The sequence below is a fragment of the Vanessa cardui genome, chromosome 12, assembly GCF_905220365.1.
Source record: "Vanessa cardui chromosome 12, ilVanCard2.1, whole genome shotgun sequence".
Lineage (NCBI taxonomy): Eukaryota > Metazoa > Arthropoda > Insecta > Lepidoptera > Nymphalidae > Vanessa > Vanessa cardui.
In genome coordinates this window covers 1,403,529-1,421,985 of record NC_061134.1, presented here as the reverse complement: position 1 = coordinate 1,421,985, position 18,457 = coordinate 1,403,529, and the positions used below count along the sequence as shown (strand labels likewise).

At 32.8% G+C, this 18,457-nt stretch overlaps 4 protein-coding genes across 4 annotated transcripts in view; 2 read left to right on the top strand and 2 right to left on the bottom strand.

The window, feature by feature from the left end:
- Positions 1-4,194, top strand: part of LOC124534449 (flocculation protein FLO11) — a 100,968-nt gene extending 96,774 nt beyond the window's left edge. Inside the window, exons 21-25 of the mRNA XM_047110337.1 lie at positions 1,776-1,952; positions 2,076-2,330; positions 2,416-3,315; positions 3,399-3,800; positions 3,889-4,194. Coding sequence (XP_046966293.1) covers positions 1,776-1,952; positions 2,076-2,330; positions 2,416-3,315; positions 3,399-3,800; positions 3,889-4,082 — 1,928 coding nt within the window. The 3' untranslated portion in view covers positions 4,083-4,194. The remainder of the gene's footprint in view (positions 1-1,775; positions 1,953-2,075; positions 2,331-2,415; positions 3,316-3,398; positions 3,801-3,888) is intronic.
- Positions 4,195-5,033: 839 nt separating this feature from the next.
- LOC124534415 (probable RNA 3'-terminal phosphate cyclase-like protein) lies at positions 5,034-10,134 on the bottom strand. The gene is made up of 6 exons (XM_047110281.1): positions 9,716-10,134; positions 9,412-9,597; positions 8,951-9,120; positions 6,950-7,084; positions 5,677-5,847; positions 5,034-5,252 (listed from the first exon to the last, which is right to left on the bottom strand). The coding sequence occupies exons 1-6, from the start codon at positions 10,005-10,007 to the stop codon at positions 5,052-5,054; spliced, it is 1,155 nt and encodes a 384-aa protein (XP_046966237.1). The 5' UTR covers positions 10,008-10,134; the 3' UTR covers positions 5,034-5,051.
- Positions 10,135-10,548: 414 nt separating this feature from the next.
- On the bottom strand, positions 10,549-16,902 carry LOC124534292 (folylpolyglutamate synthase, mitochondrial-like). The gene is made up of 8 exons (XM_047110047.1): positions 16,460-16,902; positions 16,002-16,082; positions 14,967-15,074; positions 13,966-14,145; positions 13,361-13,497; positions 12,225-12,405; positions 11,546-11,925; positions 10,549-11,002 (listed from the first exon to the last, which is right to left on the bottom strand). Exons 1-8 carry the CDS (start codon positions 16,538-16,540, stop codon positions 10,633-10,635), a joined length of 1,518 nt encoding a protein of 505 aa, XP_046966003.1. The 5' UTR covers positions 16,541-16,902; the 3' UTR covers positions 10,549-10,632.
- Positions 16,903-17,503: 601 nt separating this feature from the next.
- LOC124534508 (exosome complex component RRP40) lies at positions 17,504-18,376 on the top strand. Its single transcript, XM_047110433.1, has one exon. The coding sequence runs from the start codon at positions 17,626-17,628 to the stop codon at positions 18,334-18,336; it is 711 nt and encodes a 236-aa protein (XP_046966389.1). The 5' UTR covers positions 17,504-17,625; the 3' UTR covers positions 18,337-18,376.
- Positions 18,377-18,457: the final 81 nt, after the last annotated feature.

Below are 18,457 nucleotides of genomic sequence, written 5' to 3'. Positions count from 1 at the left end.
ATCGGAGCTAAAACGACGCTCGAATAATAATTATCGCATTATTTTCTAAACACGCGAAACGTGATTATTTAACAGTTATCTTAACTAAAACTGTATCTTATTCTAATTATTTAGATGACAATGAATGCTACCGAAATTAATATTGTAAAAAATCCCACGCTCAGTTATTTAACTTTATATTATACAATGTTTTAAGGAAGTGTTTATCTGTAGTGAAAACAGTTCTTCCTTAAAGTTTGATCAAAATTTATATTCAGTCTTCTTCTTTAATCTTTATTAGATGACTTATTTAAAGTCAGTTAGTTTGTTCTTAGTGTGGTTTTATTTTTTTAATTTGTTACGGATTTCGTCTCCGTCATTTAAGAATCGATTTGGAAAATTATGATTTTGTAAGAGGCTTCTTTGGTGGCCTTTAGATTTGATTAGAAATAAATATGCTCGAATTTCATTTCCTCAGAGATTAATTGGTCAAACTTAAGCAAAAGCTGGAATTAACCAGTAATTAGAATATGTGATCTTGAGTAAAGATTGTGGGTTCAAATCCGCGCAAGCACCGATCAATATGAGTTTATAATTCATCTCACCAACAACCCCACCATTCCATTCACAAGCTTTAAAGCTTAGCTTATAAACCTTTTCGGAGAGGAGGACTTCGCTCATTACAGGGATAATTACATCTTTATTTTTCATGTAGTTAACTAGTTTTGAAACAAGTTTTATAAACCCGGATTGTGTGTGAAATGTTGTCTTGAAAGCAGCATTTTACGCGCCCGATACGTTGTCATTGTGAAATGTATCGGCGAAAGAAATGGGAGCAAATTAATCAGTCTACAATTATATCGAACTTTTCTTACATCATCGTACTCGTACTTAATACGGACTTGATTTCTACAACCATTCAATTCTCATACTTTTGCTTTGGTTCAATTGTTAACTCATCTTTTGAGACGTATTATTTAATTGAAAAAAAAACTAAGTTGAATTTTAATGGTCCAGTGATTAAAAAAAGTAAATCTTAATTGATGATTGTGACTTTAAACAATAGAACTAACTAACTTTTTAAATGTTTTATTTAATTTAACAATTAACCTCATCCTTGGTAAAAAAACCCCTATGCGTCCACTAATCCGCATATTCCATATATCCGGAACATTTCTCCACTCGATATAATTCGAGATAAGCCTAGCAGAACGACAAATACTATTATTTATATGAAAGATTTTTTTATATCTGTAATAAGATGTAACCCGCCAAAATGAGGTCGAAAAAATAAGGGACGTCTTAAAACTTTGCATCCATTGTTCTCCTCTCGATTGTTTGAAAGAAACCCACTTAACCTTTCCTCAACTGACGCCAGTTACCACTATAGAGAGATACTTGTATTCTTCGTATAGAGACTCGCATCCGGCCATTTATCGGTCTGCGAGTTCAAAACAATACTGTGAATTCGGTCTTTCCGAAGACTTTCAATTCCTTTGCTTCAAGATTCACTTTAACTAAATGTAATTCCGATTTTGTAACGTGTCTGGCTTTACCTTTATAATACACTTGTAGCTGCCCGCAGCTTCGCTCACGTTTTACTGTGTTGGTTGTCATGTCTTAGGCATAAAAGTAGCCTATGTCCTGTTTTGGAGTTCAAGTTTGCTACATACCAAATTTCATCAAATTGGTCGGTTTGGTCGTGAAAGACCGACAGACAGAGTTAGTTTCACATTTATGATATTAATATAGATTGTAAAACCAATACCTATATATTAACTAACTTTATTTCTCAGCAACAACCGTCAAGCCTTCCACCACAACGGTGACACCGGTGGCGCTATCACGCCGGCCATTCCGAGTTGCCAGTCGCCGCCGTCCTATTTCTTCGAGCACTTCCACCACTACCACACCAAGAACGACCACCGCGTTCGTAGAGAGCGAGGAGGTCTTACAGGATATTGGAGATATAGGTAAGACAGATCGAACAAAAACTATATCCTCAATACAAAGAGGTTTCAATAAATCTTATTTTTTTTAAGGGTTAGTGTAATTTATTTCATATATTTAAATTTATTTATTTATTATTTCTCCAGACGCAATAGAGGATCCGTCGCTTAAGTCCAACTTATTACCAAGAACAACAACCAGTGCGCAACGAAGACGTCCTCTTATTCAACTGAAGAGCGACCAAGACCAAAGTCCGTCAGCAACAAATGAAGACGAGAAGAAACGACAGAGTAAGAAATACAGTTCTAGTTTCAAGCAAAATCAGTTGGACGAAATCCTTAAATTAAGAGGTAGCGCAGAAGACATAGACATCACTACTGAAGGCAGAACCACACTCGAAGGTAACTTTATACAGAACACAAAACACGAAATACTAAACTCTTATTATAAACTCTTAAATAATAATCACAAACTCTTAATTCACAGATATAAGCGCTGAAACAGCCGTGGCTTTAGCCGCTCACCAACTCTTAGCTGCACCGATACCAATCATACCAGATTACGACGACGAACCTAATCCAACAAGGAAAACACCTCAAACAATAGTAGACTATAAATTCACTAGTCCAGAGTACACTGAAGACTTTACGAAAGGTCAGACCTATTTACCAGAATACTCACGAACAGCATCTTATACGTCAAAACAAAGGACCATCGATACATCGACTAACAGTTATACCTCTCTCCTGACTGAACCTGATACACCTTCCTCAACCCGATCATCATCTGACACCAGATTACCCACCTATACCACAACAGGAGCATACACGAGCAGAAATTCAAGGCCAATAGATTCGACGATTAAAACAAATCCAACCATACCTGGTGTAACGCTCAGTATAGGCTCTGAAGGCTCCGGTGAATCGACAGCCCGATACACGAATATCCAAAATGAAATAAATCCCTCAATTTACACAACTAATAATTATGAATCTAGAGTATCGAAACCAGGGTTGACGACTAATATCATAAACCCAACGACCGCTGGAGTATCATTGAATTTAAGAGAATCAACCTTGCAATATACTCCTTCTAATCGCGATGTGTCGCCGACTTACCCTACAGCTTTCACGAGCAAAGTATCTAGACCCGCAGGATTTTCTCCCAATTTAGTTAATATAGATGAAGTGGAAGAGGGCAAGTCGACAGTGAGGTATCAGGGTTCGAATGTGAGAGGTCCATCTACTGCTAGATACGAAGGATCTAGTGAGAAGATTCCGGTACCAGTTGTCTTCGGGTACTCGACTGGTGGCCAGGGCTTGCAAGAGCCTTCGTATTTCACCAGGGAATACCTTTTGGAGTCGCCAGTGACAAAAGCTTACGATGGTAAGGCATTATCATTTGTTAATACTAGGTATAAATATGGACCAACAGCAAATTAAAAATAAATATTACATTTTGTGTTTCAGTTGAATACCAATATCTGTCACCTGTGACGACACCACAGACATCTACTAGAAAACCGCCGAGGAGGAAAACGATATTCCGAAGAATTTCAACCACCCAGTCACCAACCTCCGTCCTTCCACAAACCACTCAAAAACCACGACGAACTACCAGAAAACCTTTTGAGAAAATAGCGATACGAAAGAACCAACTACAAAAGAACACAGTGCAACAAGAAACAATCCAAAAGGAACCCGTTCAGAAGAAATTCGTTCAAAAAATACCAGTTCAAAAGACTCCCGTAGAAACAGTTCAGAAACCAAATAGACCTAGACCTATTACAGACTATGATTATTACGATGCTAGCCAGGAAGAAGTAGCCGATAAATATGAAGAAGGAACGAAAGTTATCCTTCATGCAAAAGGTTAGTTTCAATTACCTAAATACAATTTTGCTAAATAAAACTAATAATTAAATATATTATTTTCTAATTAATATTTATTTTTCAACAGGTAACATCGAGTGTTTAGATATAGGTAATTTCCCTCATCCCTCATCCTGTAAGAAGTTCATATCGTGTGCTCGAATGGAGAGTGGTGCTATAGTTGGATGGGAGTACATTTGCCCAAAGGGATTGTCTTTTGATCCCGTAGGGGGAATATGTAATTGGTCTGCAGGCTTAGGATGTTTCGAAAAAGATACATGAAGCTGATTTAGACTAATACGTCACTGTGATGAACTAAAATTATATGAAATAAATGTTTTATATGCGCTCTTCAGTGAAAAACACTCAATATAAATAGTAATTTGAGTGAAAACATAAGAAGAATACAACGTCACAGCGTATTAGACATGTTCGAATGTACTTATGTATATAACTATTTTTGTAAATCCATTTTTACAAAATCCTATACCTACTTATAAGAATCCTCAGTTAATACTCACTTAATTTGTTGGATATACAAAAATAGGTTTAATTATTTGTATTCTCTTTTTTATTGGCTGTTGTATTTATTTATAATTAATATAGTATAAATTTATATTATCTATTTTTGTATATTCAACGTTTATTTTAATTCAATCACTGCCACTTTTGTACTTTTATATAGAAAAAAAAAACAATATACTTAGGCGTATTTTTTCTTAGAATATCATTCATCACTGAAATTTTCTAATTATTGTCTATGACGTTATTTTAAAAATGTATAGGAAATGTAACTCCAAAATGTGCCTTAATTATTTTACAATAAAATTAGCCTTAAGTTATATTATGTGATTAGAAATTATAAAAATAAAAAAATACAAAATAAACTGTCTCTTATTAAAACTTACATATTATTAAAAAACAGAATTATATGGACCATGATGTTGTCTTGTCTTGTCTTTCTAGTGATAGAGCTTTGAGCTAGTCAGTGTGGGTTAATAGTACTAATACATATATCAAGTCCAATCAATTCACTATGCGAGCATAATAATATTTCTTAAACCATCAATGTCTACACTCTACAGTATGTGGTGACAACTTAGTGCCTACAAACTATATTAAAAAAAAATCTTTGTGAAAAATCCTTGAATAACGAATAAGTATTATTGTAATAATTATTATTCAATACTGGGGTAATAATTTACAAAAAAGGTTAATAAAATAAAACCATAGTTTAGACTACATAATCATTTATAAAGTTCTCTTGCTAATATTAACATAACCAATACCGATGCAGGTCATTTTTACTTTCTGAGCTGAAGGTGTGTTCTCCTCGTCGTCTGAGCTCATTTCATCGTCATCGGATCTCAGGACTTCTAACTTGAACATTACTCCAAAGAACTCTTTAAGGTGCTGGAGAAATTTGATTGTGTAGTCTGAGAGAGGACCCACCTGTTAATAAAAAGAAAATAATAGTAGTAATGAACTAGACCAAACCAAATGTCTATGTGGGGTAATTTCGAGGACTGGACCAACCATGTGTGTTTTCAACACACTAGTCAACTGCAAAACATGTTATAGCATTTGAACACCAGAACAAATACTCTTTAACTAATTACTAACTCCCATAAAATGTTACTTACCTTTAAAATAAACCTGAATAGCAATTTTATAACTAGGCCTATTCACCAGACCAGGAGTGCTGGTTGTCATGTCTAAGGCAAAAAAGGAACCTATGTCCTTACTTGGACTTCAAGTTTGCTTTATACCAAATTTAATCAAATTCGGTTCAGTGGTTTGGCCATGAAAGAGCGACAGATAGACAGACAGAGAACCTTTTACATTTATAGTATTAATATAGATTTAGTGTACTTACAGTACACTCGCTAACATCTTTCTGTCCAAGCGCCATCCACAGCGCCAGGATCCATTGAAACGCTGAATCGACCGCGCCACCGCGATGAATCTCGTCCAGCAGCTTAAGGGCACACTCTCGGCCCAAATCCTCTGGTAGCGTTGCTTCGCCCGTACCTGCTTCTACTGATTTCTGCAAGATTATTTTACCGCTTTTAGATTGATTTACATTAGTTACTTTCACCACTTTTACTACTTAAAAGTAATCAACCAACAAGATGCTGCTTTTGATACATTTGAAATACAAAGTTACGTAAAGTAAAGTACAGCCTGTACATTTCCCACTGCTGAGATAAGGCCTCCTCTTCCATTAAGGAGAGGGTTTGGAACATATTCCACCACGCTGTTCCAATGCAGGTTGGTGGAATGCACATGTGGCAGAATTTCGATGAAATTAGACACATATGCAGGTTTCCTCACGATGTTTTCGTAACATATATATAACGGTGCTTGCCTGGGTTTGAACCCGCAATCATCGGTTAAGATGCACGCGATCTAACCACAGGGCCATCTCAGCTCAAAGTTACGTAAGTTTAACATAATTAAAATTATACAATATATCCCGCCTGATAGTCAAGAAGTATTAGAGCTGCACTGTTTTATCATGTATACAATATTGCGTTGAATAATATGGCTTATATATTACAATTGATCAATTTATTAATGTGCAAATTAAAAAAAAATATATATTGTGGAACTTTGTTACAGACACAAATATACATCTAGGATTTGGGTAGTCGAAAACTATGTGTTATAAGTCATCCTTATTTCTAGTGTAAATACAGTGATAATTACAAATTCTATCTAATTAAGCAATGTTTCTGTGAATATACATAGCATGTTGTGACATAACTGTAAGCCTTCCTACTGTGTTAATAACATCCGGAAGGCAGTCTCAAGTTTCAAGATTCCACATCAACCATATGCTGCAAGCGCAGAGTCAGGCCGTTAGGGACGAAAAACGAGGGTTCTATTGTAGTTTAGAATCTAACATTACATTGAGATCATTACTATATACAGTATTACAAATACATTTAAAATAGAAAGCAATATAGTTAATATATACTAGAAAGAGAAAAGGACTTATAATTGATCCCAAAGGACTGCCCATTTATAGAACAATGAAGAATATTGATTTACTCTATGACTTTTAAATTTATTTAGGACTTTTGGATATCAAAAATGTGTTTATCATAAAATGTAATTGATATAGTGATTAATATAACTTAACTTACAGATTCAGCACAGTAAAAGGTTTTTTCATTAGTTTCGGCTAGAAGACTTATTCCAAAAGCAGGACTTTTCCCAGCATTAGGACCTCGGCATTGATCAGTATTAATGTAAACATCTGGTAAAAAGTTTAACATCACCTGTAAAAGATACAATGAGTTATTTTTTTAAATCTGTAGGAATAAGAAATAATAATCTAATATTAACTTTTCATTAAATGTATTGTGTTACCAAAACATACTTTATTGGTGAACAATCTTATGGATATTTCTATCATAATTTTACAAGATAAGTATAAGGTTACCACTATTTCGATTTTTTTTTTTTTTGTAAATAACAAGGTTCACATAGACAACAAGAATAATAATTAATTTGTTTTTAAACAGATCTATGTGATCATTGATTGATCTTACTATGTATATATGAATCTTCTATAAACATATAATATTATTTTGAACCTCTCCCTGTTCTGCATATCAAATATGATTCATGCTTATTGTTTATATATTGAATCAATAGTTAATACCCACATTGTAGTTGTAATTTATGTGAGCAAATAAATATATACAAACATTTTACAAAAGTATACACATTTTTTTAAAGTAACAATTACTTAACCCTTCGGGTGCCTGGTGGGTCTGACAGACCCGTCACTTCAAAAAATCAACGATAACTTTTAATTTTTTGGAGCAAACCCGCTGCACTCCTGAGTAGCTTCGCGATACAAACTAACGGCTATTTTGACTACGCTCCCGCTGTCCACAACGTACACCCATCCGAACAATACGCATTTTGTGTGCGTTCGGGTCTCAGGGACCCGACCAGGCACGCGGCGTAACTTTTAATCTTTAAGCGGTTATTTTTGTATTGTCTCTTTAATTTATATTGGGTGGTAAATTATTTATGGAAAAAATATTGATGCAGTTATAATGACTGGGTGATTAATAAATGATGAAATTTGCCAAGCTTTAGAGAGAAATTTTGAAGAAAATGGAGATCAGGATGTAGTTTTTGATGAAAGTGAAGATGAGTCAGATACATAATTCTGATGTTGACAAGGAAGAAGTAAAAGTGTATAACGAACCAAATAACAGGGATATCATATATACAACCAAACAAAAGTGATTTATATGTCCCAGCTATTAAGTAATTTTTGTCACAGATCAATATATAAAGGCCTTGATTATTGTTTCTGCATTCTCAACACTACTGGCATAAACGCAATGTTAATGCAAACGTTATTCATATGTTAAACAATTCGGATACTAGAAGGAACTTCATAAAAAAATGGGTATAGTATTGACTGCTCTACATCAGACTGAACGACGTAATAGTTGTAAGATGCAAAATCTAATCTTATCTTATCTTTACGTAAGAGAATCAGCTCTCATTTAGGAGAACCCTCAGAGCCACCACCCAAAAGACATAATGCTGGTACGAAAAAGCGTTGTTATGTATGTCCTAACCAAAAAGATCACAAGTCTAAATACATCTATGTGTCTTGCACAAGTCATATTTGCTTGGAACACGCAATTTTTGTTTGTAATAATTGTCACATAAATACTGATTAGATACAAGCAATACCTTCGTTACTTTTATATCAAAATATAAAAGTTTGTAAGTTGATTAATTAGTGCCTTAAATTAATGTAAAGTCTGATTGTTGATCTCAATTAAAAAAATTAATATTGTCGATTTAAACAAAAGTGTTTATTTTTATTACGTAAAATTAGAGACTTTTTAATTTTTTTAATATAACTTTGTACAAGAACTTTAGTTTAATTTTATTTTTCATTCATATAGCTAAACAGCTCTAAAATAAATATAAACACATTATTTGGCGTTCTGACTAATGAAATAATTAAAAAACAAGCATTTTTTTACCGGGTCCCACAGACCCACCAGGCACGCCATGTAAGTTTTACCCACCAGGCACCCGAAGGGTTAAATTAGTTTAGCAATAATTCATTTAAAAAATATCTTTATATAAAATAAAAAATCACCAACCCCTTTAGCTGTTTCCACAACTCTATTAGCCATGGTGGGTGAAACTCTAAGAGCATACACCACACCTCGAATCCTTTTCACCAGCCCCCATTTGCTCCACTGTAGAGGCCGCAAGTGTCTCCTAACAGGACACTTGAATACTATTTCACCTCCACCAAGGGGCGGTGCACCTATAGTGATAATTAATGTTTATTTATAACCTGAGATGAGTGACGCAATAAAAGCTAAAAAATTGCTCCAAAATTAAAAGGATGCTTCTAAAATGTAACTTTAAATATTCTAGGAGCATATTAGAAGTAAGATATACATTTCATTCAATAGTTATTTTTGCAAATTAGGAAGTTACAGCAAATTCATTGTATAAAACAGTATTAAATTGATTCATTGAAAAAATATTTCATGTGTATTCAAAGTTCAAAATATATGCAATATTAATATTAGATTACCATCTCATAACTTACCTCGTCTTACTACTTTAAGCTCCAAACCATCATCAACTAGGATAAACTTCAATAGAATTGGTAGTGCAGCTGATTTAATCTTGTCTACAGACACATCCAGGTCATGATGAGTGACTCCTTGGAGCACTGCATTTAACGGTTCTTTACAGAATGGACCCAATGCTAACAGAACTTCTAAATAATAACCTAAAAATATATTTCAACATTTAGTATAAAAATATATTATACAATTAATAACATTTGTTTCTTGAACAATATATCAGAACAGATAATTAATACCTTATTATAAAAAGCAAAATCTTACCTATTCCTCTTTGAGTACAACAACTATGATTAATTTGTCCGCCGATCAAAATTCCAGGTTGAAAATACAAAGACGTTCCTGTTTCACTCAATTCAACCCGTGAACCATTTGTAATTTTGTCTAATAATCGAATTAGATTTACTTCGTACTCTCTTAGACCAGGGTCGTCATGTGTGCTTCTAATTTCTTCAATTTTTATGGCTCGTCCACTCAAAGTCGATAATAAAAGCCTTTGTCGGAATAGATTACTTCCTTTGTACAATAGTACGTCATTGTGTAATATAGCAGGCATTTTTATATGTAACTTACAATTTAATAAATCCAAAATTGTTTAAATCTTGCACAGAAAAGTAACATTTGAAAACGTAAACATTTAATCATACCTCAAACACGTGTGGACCTAAAATGTCAAAACATTGTTAGGGTTGCCATTTGCAATGTTCTTTTTACTAGGTTATTAAGGGGAAATTTAACGGATTATTGCAAGCTTTTTATAAAAACTTAAATTTAAGCTGTAAGCAAAATTTACTTGCAGTGACAACATTAAACTTTTATATGTTTTTAATAAAAACAATATTCCAACCAAATTTTTGACATAAACAGCGCTTCGTAAAATTCGCTTATGGTATTTAATATTTTAAACAGGTTTCTTGACTCTATTCTACAAAAAATACACGATTTGTGTAATTAGCCCTTTTTTCATATGAAATGAATTGTGGTTTCTTACATCCGTTGAATGGATTGTTGATATCATACAAAGGACAGTAGCGGGGCAAGCCAAAAACCAAAAACACTTATTGAAATAGATTTCTTAAACACAAAAAAAAAACGAATTCAAATATAAAACCGATTTATTTACTTGTTTTGTTACAAAACATAAATTCGATATATATCACATGATTTTTACTTTGAATTTGCTATACATCTTCACTGAGATTCGGATCTATAATCGAGAGTGCAGCTCCAACTAAATGTAACGAACCAGTTATTAAGACTGAAACATTTGTTTTCTTCTGAATACACTGAAGAACATCAGACACACACTCTAGCGTGGTGACTTTTGACCGCTTATTTAATAGCTTCCATGTCATGGCATGATTGTCACATTTTAATAATAATTCTCTTTTTTCCAGCAATGAATAATTATCATTTTTGTCCGTTACTTCCTTGTAGGCTTTTGGAATAACGAAATATACATCATCGAAATCGATATCAGCTAGTGGTTTCAGAAGAACTCCAGCATCTCGATCTCCAGTTGCACTGAATATCAAAACTTTCTTGCAATCCCTGAAAAACGAACACTTTAGTTAAAATTCAACACAAATTTATGAGGAGAGATTTTCTTAACAAAGGCTGTTAATGAGCCGAACTATGATATTCTAATAAACAGATATGTCATATCCATACTAAACAACAGAAAAAAGTGTGCCGCGCCGGGGACCGGTTATTTTAATTTATTTTTACATTTCGTTAAAAGTAAAAAGTATAGCTTGATAAAAACAAAAGGGGATAATATACATCATAATTACGTAGTAATACGTAATTATGATGTATTATAACGTATTACTACGTAAAACAACTAAAGGCAAACGTCCCAATTAGGACGTTTTATATTCTTCACTTTTTGCGCGTTAATAATCTGTATACTATAATATATCTGTTTACTACAACATCATTGGAGCCGAATATGAATTTAAGATCTTGTAAAATTAATTATTGAAGAATATCTACTGGACATCATATTTGGACAATCCTTTTATTTTTAAATTTATTAAATTAATATATGAAATTAAAATTGTCTAGAATATTTATAAATCAATTAGTGTTAACCTGTTATTTTCTTCAAACCACTTCACACAGATGGCCATAGATTCTTTTGTATGAGCTCCGTCTAGGTAGAATTTGGCATAATCGGTTTTTATTACTTGATATCTTCCTGGCCAGTTGCATTCTTTCAAGCCAATTACAGTCTCTTTGGTCAATGTATCTACTAATTTACATTTTTTGTTATTGTCAGTATAATTATCTGTCATGTTACTGTGCTCTTGACCATTTATATTGTTTATGGTATTTCTCGCCTTGCGCATCCAAGCGTGAGACAGTTGCACGGCAAGAGATGCATTGATTCTGTAAGCTTCTAGTTCTATTGAAATCTTATACCCATTTTGAAATTTATATGTGTGAAAGTCGGGTACTGTGGTTAAACAACACTAAAAAGGACCATAAATTAAGTCAACATACAATTTTATAATTTATTTATATTTTTCTATTATATTAAACAGAAATTTTTGTGACTATAAAAAGGCGCTTATTGGTATTTTTTTTTAATAATAAAATACTCATTTAGAAAAAGAACTTATTTTTTTTAGTTACAAACAATTTACAACAGTATTTTCCACTAAGTCGTAAACAAAATAGTAAAGGATTTCTGTCAAATTTTATGATCAAAGATGGTTTCCATCTAAATTTTTTCTGATGGTAAGGTCCACAGATTATAGAATTTGTATACCTTGACATCAGACGCGACCGACCGCAGCACAGCCATAGCCTCCGGCGGTTGTTTCACAGTGTACGCTTCGCAATCCGGCTTCATAATACCCGCCTTAGCTGCTGCTATTTCTGGCAGCGTATTGCCCAATATCGATGTATGATCAAGACCCAGAGACGTGATACCCACTACTGGAACTTTCCTAAAAGCATATTTTTAAAATATTACAATCAGTGTTGCTTTCATAAAAAGTAAGAAAAGAGATTTATAAACAATTATATTGAATAGTCTCAATTATTTTTACTGGTCGAGATGGCCCAGTGGTTAGAACGCGTGCATCTTAACCGATGATTACGGGTTCAAAACCAGGTAAGCACCGCTGTTTCATGTGCTTAATTTGTCTTTATAATTTATCTCGTACTCAGCGGTGAAGGAAAACATCGTGAGGAAAAACCTGCATGTGACAAATTTCATAGAAATTCTGCCACATGTGTATTCCACCAACCCGCATTGGAACAGCATGGTGGAATATGTTCCATATCTTCTCCTCAAAAAGGGAGAGGAGGCCTTTAGCCCAGCAGTGGGAATTTACAGGCTGTTCATGTGTCATTTTTACTGGTCGTATTTTGATACTAGTAGTCGCCCACGGCTTCGCTCGCCTTTAAGGGTGTTCATGTTCTGTGTTTAAGTGTCAGGCAAAAAAAAGTAACCTATGTCCTTTCTTGGAATTCAAGTTTGCTTCATACCAAATTTCAACAAATTCGGTTCAGCGGTTTGCTTGTGGACGAGCGACAGACAGACGAAGTTACTTTCACATTTACAATAATTGGTTTTTTCTTTTTGAGTAAGGCAACTTTTTTTAGTTTTAAAGTAGCAATGTTTGACTATCGGATTTATTCATAGAAGGATCCAACGGTTGAATAGTTTCATTTATTTAATATTAATCTATGATAACTCAGATCATAAACAATATAATTTTATTGTAAACTAAATAAAAAAATTAAATCCCCACTTCCTTCGAATATCCATAGACTATTTTGGTCTCAAATTCATCATAATGAAATCACTAAACCTTAACTGACAAATAGTTTAGATAATCTGTGGTCATAGAATTAGTAAAGAGAATGTTTAAAAAACACACCTTGGTGTGATTGTACCTTAAAATGTTAGTATAATCTACAATGCCTCCAATTCCCACCTCAATAATGGCTACATCGACTTTTTCTTTAAGAAACACATTGAATGCTAAGACCGTTAAGAAGGAAAAATACATCGGCATGCCCCCTTCGACCGTCTAAAAATAAAAATAAAATATAAAGTTAAATAATATGTAAATGTTTTTGTTGTATCTATCGACGATAGAGAATTGACAACAATGCGAATTTTAATATAGTGAGGCTTTGCGCAAACATAATTATATAAATAAGTAACTTTGTCATTCTCCTAGTCGAATAGGATGGTCATTTTTATTATCGTATCATATTTTAGGTATAATATCCTCAGCCGTTATTAAGTTTATTTTTAAATATTTCTAAAACATACCTTCTAAATAAAAAACAAAAAATCTATAATAACTTTTTCGAAATTTTTTTCGAAGTAATGCGATTAATATAAAACTATAAATTTTAACTTTAAACTATATTACAATTACTATACTAACAATGACAATTACTATATACTATAGAAACACTGTAGACAACTATTAGCCTAGCCTATTAACCTAGCTAAATGTGTTTCTCTTTAATAATCATTGTAAAGTTACCTTCGATTCATATAATGCATCATAAACTTGATGGAAATATTCAGCGAATTGAGACTTTGAGAGCATTCGGCCGTCGAGGCGGATTCTTTCCCGCACGGCCACTAAATGCGGTGACGAGTAGAACCCTGTGCGGAACCCGTGCGCGCGTAGTATGGATTCGCACATCGCACTTGTTGAACCCTGAAAATTTATTGATGTTATTTTTAATTTCCTTGATGTATGATACTTCGACGTTGATCTGGGGGTAAAATGGCATCAATCTCATCGAGTAGGTACCTATCTACCACCAATGATATTCTAATAAACAGATATGTTATATCCATACTAAACAACAGAAAAAAGTGTGCCGCGCCGCGGACCGTTTATTTTAGTTTATTTTTACATTTCGTTAAAAGTAAAAAGGATAGCTTGATAAGAACAATAATTAAAAGGGATAACTAGATGTTTTAATTACGCAAAACGTATTACTACGTAATTATGATGTATTATAACGTATTACTACTTAAAACAACTAAAAGCAAACGTCCCAATTAGGACGTTTTAAAGTCCACTTTTTGCGCGTTAATAACATATCTGTTTACTACAACATCATTGTCTACCACCAATGACGTAGCTTTCAGATATGCGGTGCGATGAGAGCGAATTGCTCTAAATAACTGTGTCGATTTACGCATACTGACTGAACATATTTTTTGGTATTTTGTCTACTTTCGTTCATTATTTCTATTCTAGAAATTTTTGTTATTTTTCAAAGACCTGTCGTTAAAATTCAACAATGACTTGGGGTGGACTTTGCAAATAATATATTCTTTGTTAAAATGTACAAGTAGTCTAAGAGTAGATTTATATAAAAAAATATAACTAACGCATGAGAAAATAATAATACATATCCTTGAGAACTGTAATCTATTCATTTTACTTTGACAAAGTTCTAGTCCAATAATGTAGCATACAGGTTTTATATACAAACAAAAACATATTTATTAAAATCAATAATTCACCTTTCCTTTTGTCCCAGCTACATGAATTACGGAGAGTTGATCTAACATGGGCATTGTTACACCAGTTCGCATTAGGAAGTTCTTCATATCTTTAAGACTTGTATTTTTCTGAAACATAAAACATATAACTTTACCTATATTTACATTATATAAAATCTAAAAAATCTTGGCATTATTAAAAGATTGACATTATATTGAGGTAATAGTGAGGTCATATTACAATTATCTAAAAGAGTTTAAATACATAAACATATATTAGTGATACTGAACAGAAATGTGATTAGCAGAACTCAGTATCAACTAACTCAAGTTCAAAACAATTAACTCAGTTCAATATTTATAGGGACAATAAGTTTGAGATTTCATAACAAAAATTAAAATTATTTAAAAAATATTTATGAATGCAAAAACCAATGGGTTCCAAAAAATAAGTTAACATACAGACGTTCATGTCATCACATTAAATGAAATGACAATTAACATGAGCCCAATAAAATTGTCAAGAAAACCTGTAGATGAATAATTAATTGTTTAAATTGTTGATTAAAATAATTAACACAAGAATGAATACAAGCTATAAGACAGTGTGCAAAATTAGTTCAATAGCCTGTAAAAACTGCAGCACAAGCATTGTATATCCCCGCTTTTTACACAGTCCCCTTTGACTTGAGCCGGCATAACTTTCAGATAATAATATTATGAATGAATAGTATTGAATGGTATTTAGACTCAGATTATGTTAAATTTATTTACATTCATTGTTGTAAGTAAAGTAAAAAGTACCTGTGGCTATCATGATGAATGTATTTGATTGTTTTTTTTTTTATATAAAACACATACTTTATTAGACTTTTAATGCTTTGTTGCATAGCCACATATGAAGTTACAAAATAGATATGACTATAATTAAATCTTATTCTTATACACTATGAATATGTGATTTGAAAATTGTGAATTTATTGACCCAGGTTCTAAGTTATTTATAAAAACTGTGTTAAGGATAATTATATAGTACATAATTAAAATGTTGCTTACTCGGCCAGCCTTAATGTCTTTACGAATCTGCTTAATTGTTGCTATATTTGATTGTAACAAGTTCAACTTGTGAATTGCATCCTAAAACAAATTAAATTAAATTTTATATTGGTTTGTTAGCTAATTTATAGCTTAGTTTATTTATTTTTTATACAAGAAAATAGATACAAAAACAAGCATGCAACAAAATGGAGAAGTTGGGAATTAAATGATTTAGTTATAAAAAATTGGTACTAATTTTATGTAACATGTATCATTTTTTCTTTTATTCAATATATTAATCTTATAATTGGAAAGGTGACACAGATATAAAAGATTTTCATTATTTTCAGAATACACATCCATGGAAAAATAATCACATGCTTAGGTAAAACTTTTGTTAAATAATTTGAAGTTTACAAGGAGGATATAATATAGGAGATAGGATTTAAAAATAATACGTAATATATTATATATACCTCATAGGTCAACTTAGTGGAAGACATCCTTAAAACTATCTTATTCACTACATAAACACGACATAACCCGATGCTTTGCATCGGTTTACTAGTTATAAACCAGTTTTCCAGTAAAATTACTTGTTCGTGAGCACGTAATCATTCCGCACTTCCAGCAAAAAATGACCCCGACTTTCGATGCGTGGAACTGAATGGTGTCATGTTTAGTTATATGACTTATTAGAAAACAATCCAGTACTTATCAATGGATTGCTATGACATCTGACCCGTTTGTACGACATTCTTCTATATTGAGTTATGGTTTTCATGTTGTAAAATGATAGGCATCATAAAACTTGCATTTTGACTTAACCTTAAAGTTACACAATTGTTTAGTGAAGTGTGTAACGTAGTGATAACTGATAATAGATCGTAATGTAATTGTATTAAATAGGTACTCTAGCGGTCTTTGGTAGAGTCATTGTCAAAAAATGACAGATTTTTGATAATAATGTCAAATACTCAGATGATTATTGTTATTGTCAAAGTCAACAGATAATTTATGACAAACTTCTTTTCGTTATTAGTATCTTCACTCACTTTCTAACTGAACTCTATTCCAACCATAAGAGGTGAAAGGGCAAATAAGCAACCTTCGACAGAAAATTAACGATATATCATTGGTTGAAGGCTTGCTTGATGAATCTACGCACTTGCGAAGAAATTATGTTTTGAACGTCGATGAAACATTGTTAACGGAACGTTGGAAGTAAAATTAAAGTGTAAATAAATAGTTAAGTCTAATGCTTTTATAGATAAAGTTATATTCATGATACACTTAGTAGTGTCCAATATAGCTGGGTAATTAGCAAGGCGCATGAAATATGTAAATCTCAGGTATTTATTATAACGACAAGAATATTACAGTAGATACGTACAACAGCCAACTAAAAGTATTAAAATTCATGACAATATTTAAAAACCTTTATTTAGCCATAGTTACTGAGGAAACTTTATAATACTCTGTGCTGTAAATTTGACTTAAAAATATGTCAATAACATGAATTTTGACATTGATAGACAACAATGCTCTTAAAATTCTGACAGACACATGCTTTGAAAAAATAAAAACTCGTGAACTAAACGAATGAAGTAATTAAATTTTACTTGAATATGCTGAATTAAAAATGAAGATATCAATAGGCGACGTTGTGTTACCGGGAGATTATTGTGAAGAGATTTCGCAAGTTGCCGAAAAATCGAAAGTAATCATTGGACCTGGACTACGCAAAGAGGTAGACCGTGTTTACATTACGAAACCCGGTGTTTTAAAGAAACGAAATCCTAGTACTTTTTGGGTAGATAGTTATCAAAAGAGGTATGTCCCTTCTAGAGGAGAAAACGTAATAGGCGTCGTCGTTCAAAAAGCGGGAGATATATTCCGCGTAGAAGTCGGTGGCAGCATAACCGCTGCCTTATCCTACCTATCTTTTGAAGGAGCGACAAAAAAAAACCGACCCGAGGTTCAAGTTGGGGACGTGGTGTACGCCAAAATGTTGGTGGCCAGCAAAGATATGGAACCAGAGCTTGTATGTGTCGATTCTCATGGGAAGAAAGGTAGGCTGGGTGTTCTCTCTGATGGATTCGTGTTTAAATGTTCATTGAATTTAATTAGGAAGATATTAAATCCCAACTGCCCACTCCTAGAGAGTCTTAAGAATGAGTGGCCATTTGAAGTTGCTGCAGGCATGAATGGTAGAATTTGGATTAAGGCCAACTCTATGAGAGAAACAATAGCTGTTGGTAATGCTATTTTAGGAGCTGAATATCTGAATGATGAAGAAATCAGAAGTATGTGTAACAATATAGCTGCTATATTGGCTGGCCATGTGTCATAGACATTTCCATGTATTTTTAATAAATATATTTCAAGTGTTATCTTTTCTATTTAATATATTTCATTTTAAATATTCAAGTATATGATACTTCAATGTGTCAAAAGATTTGTGTAAACTATGA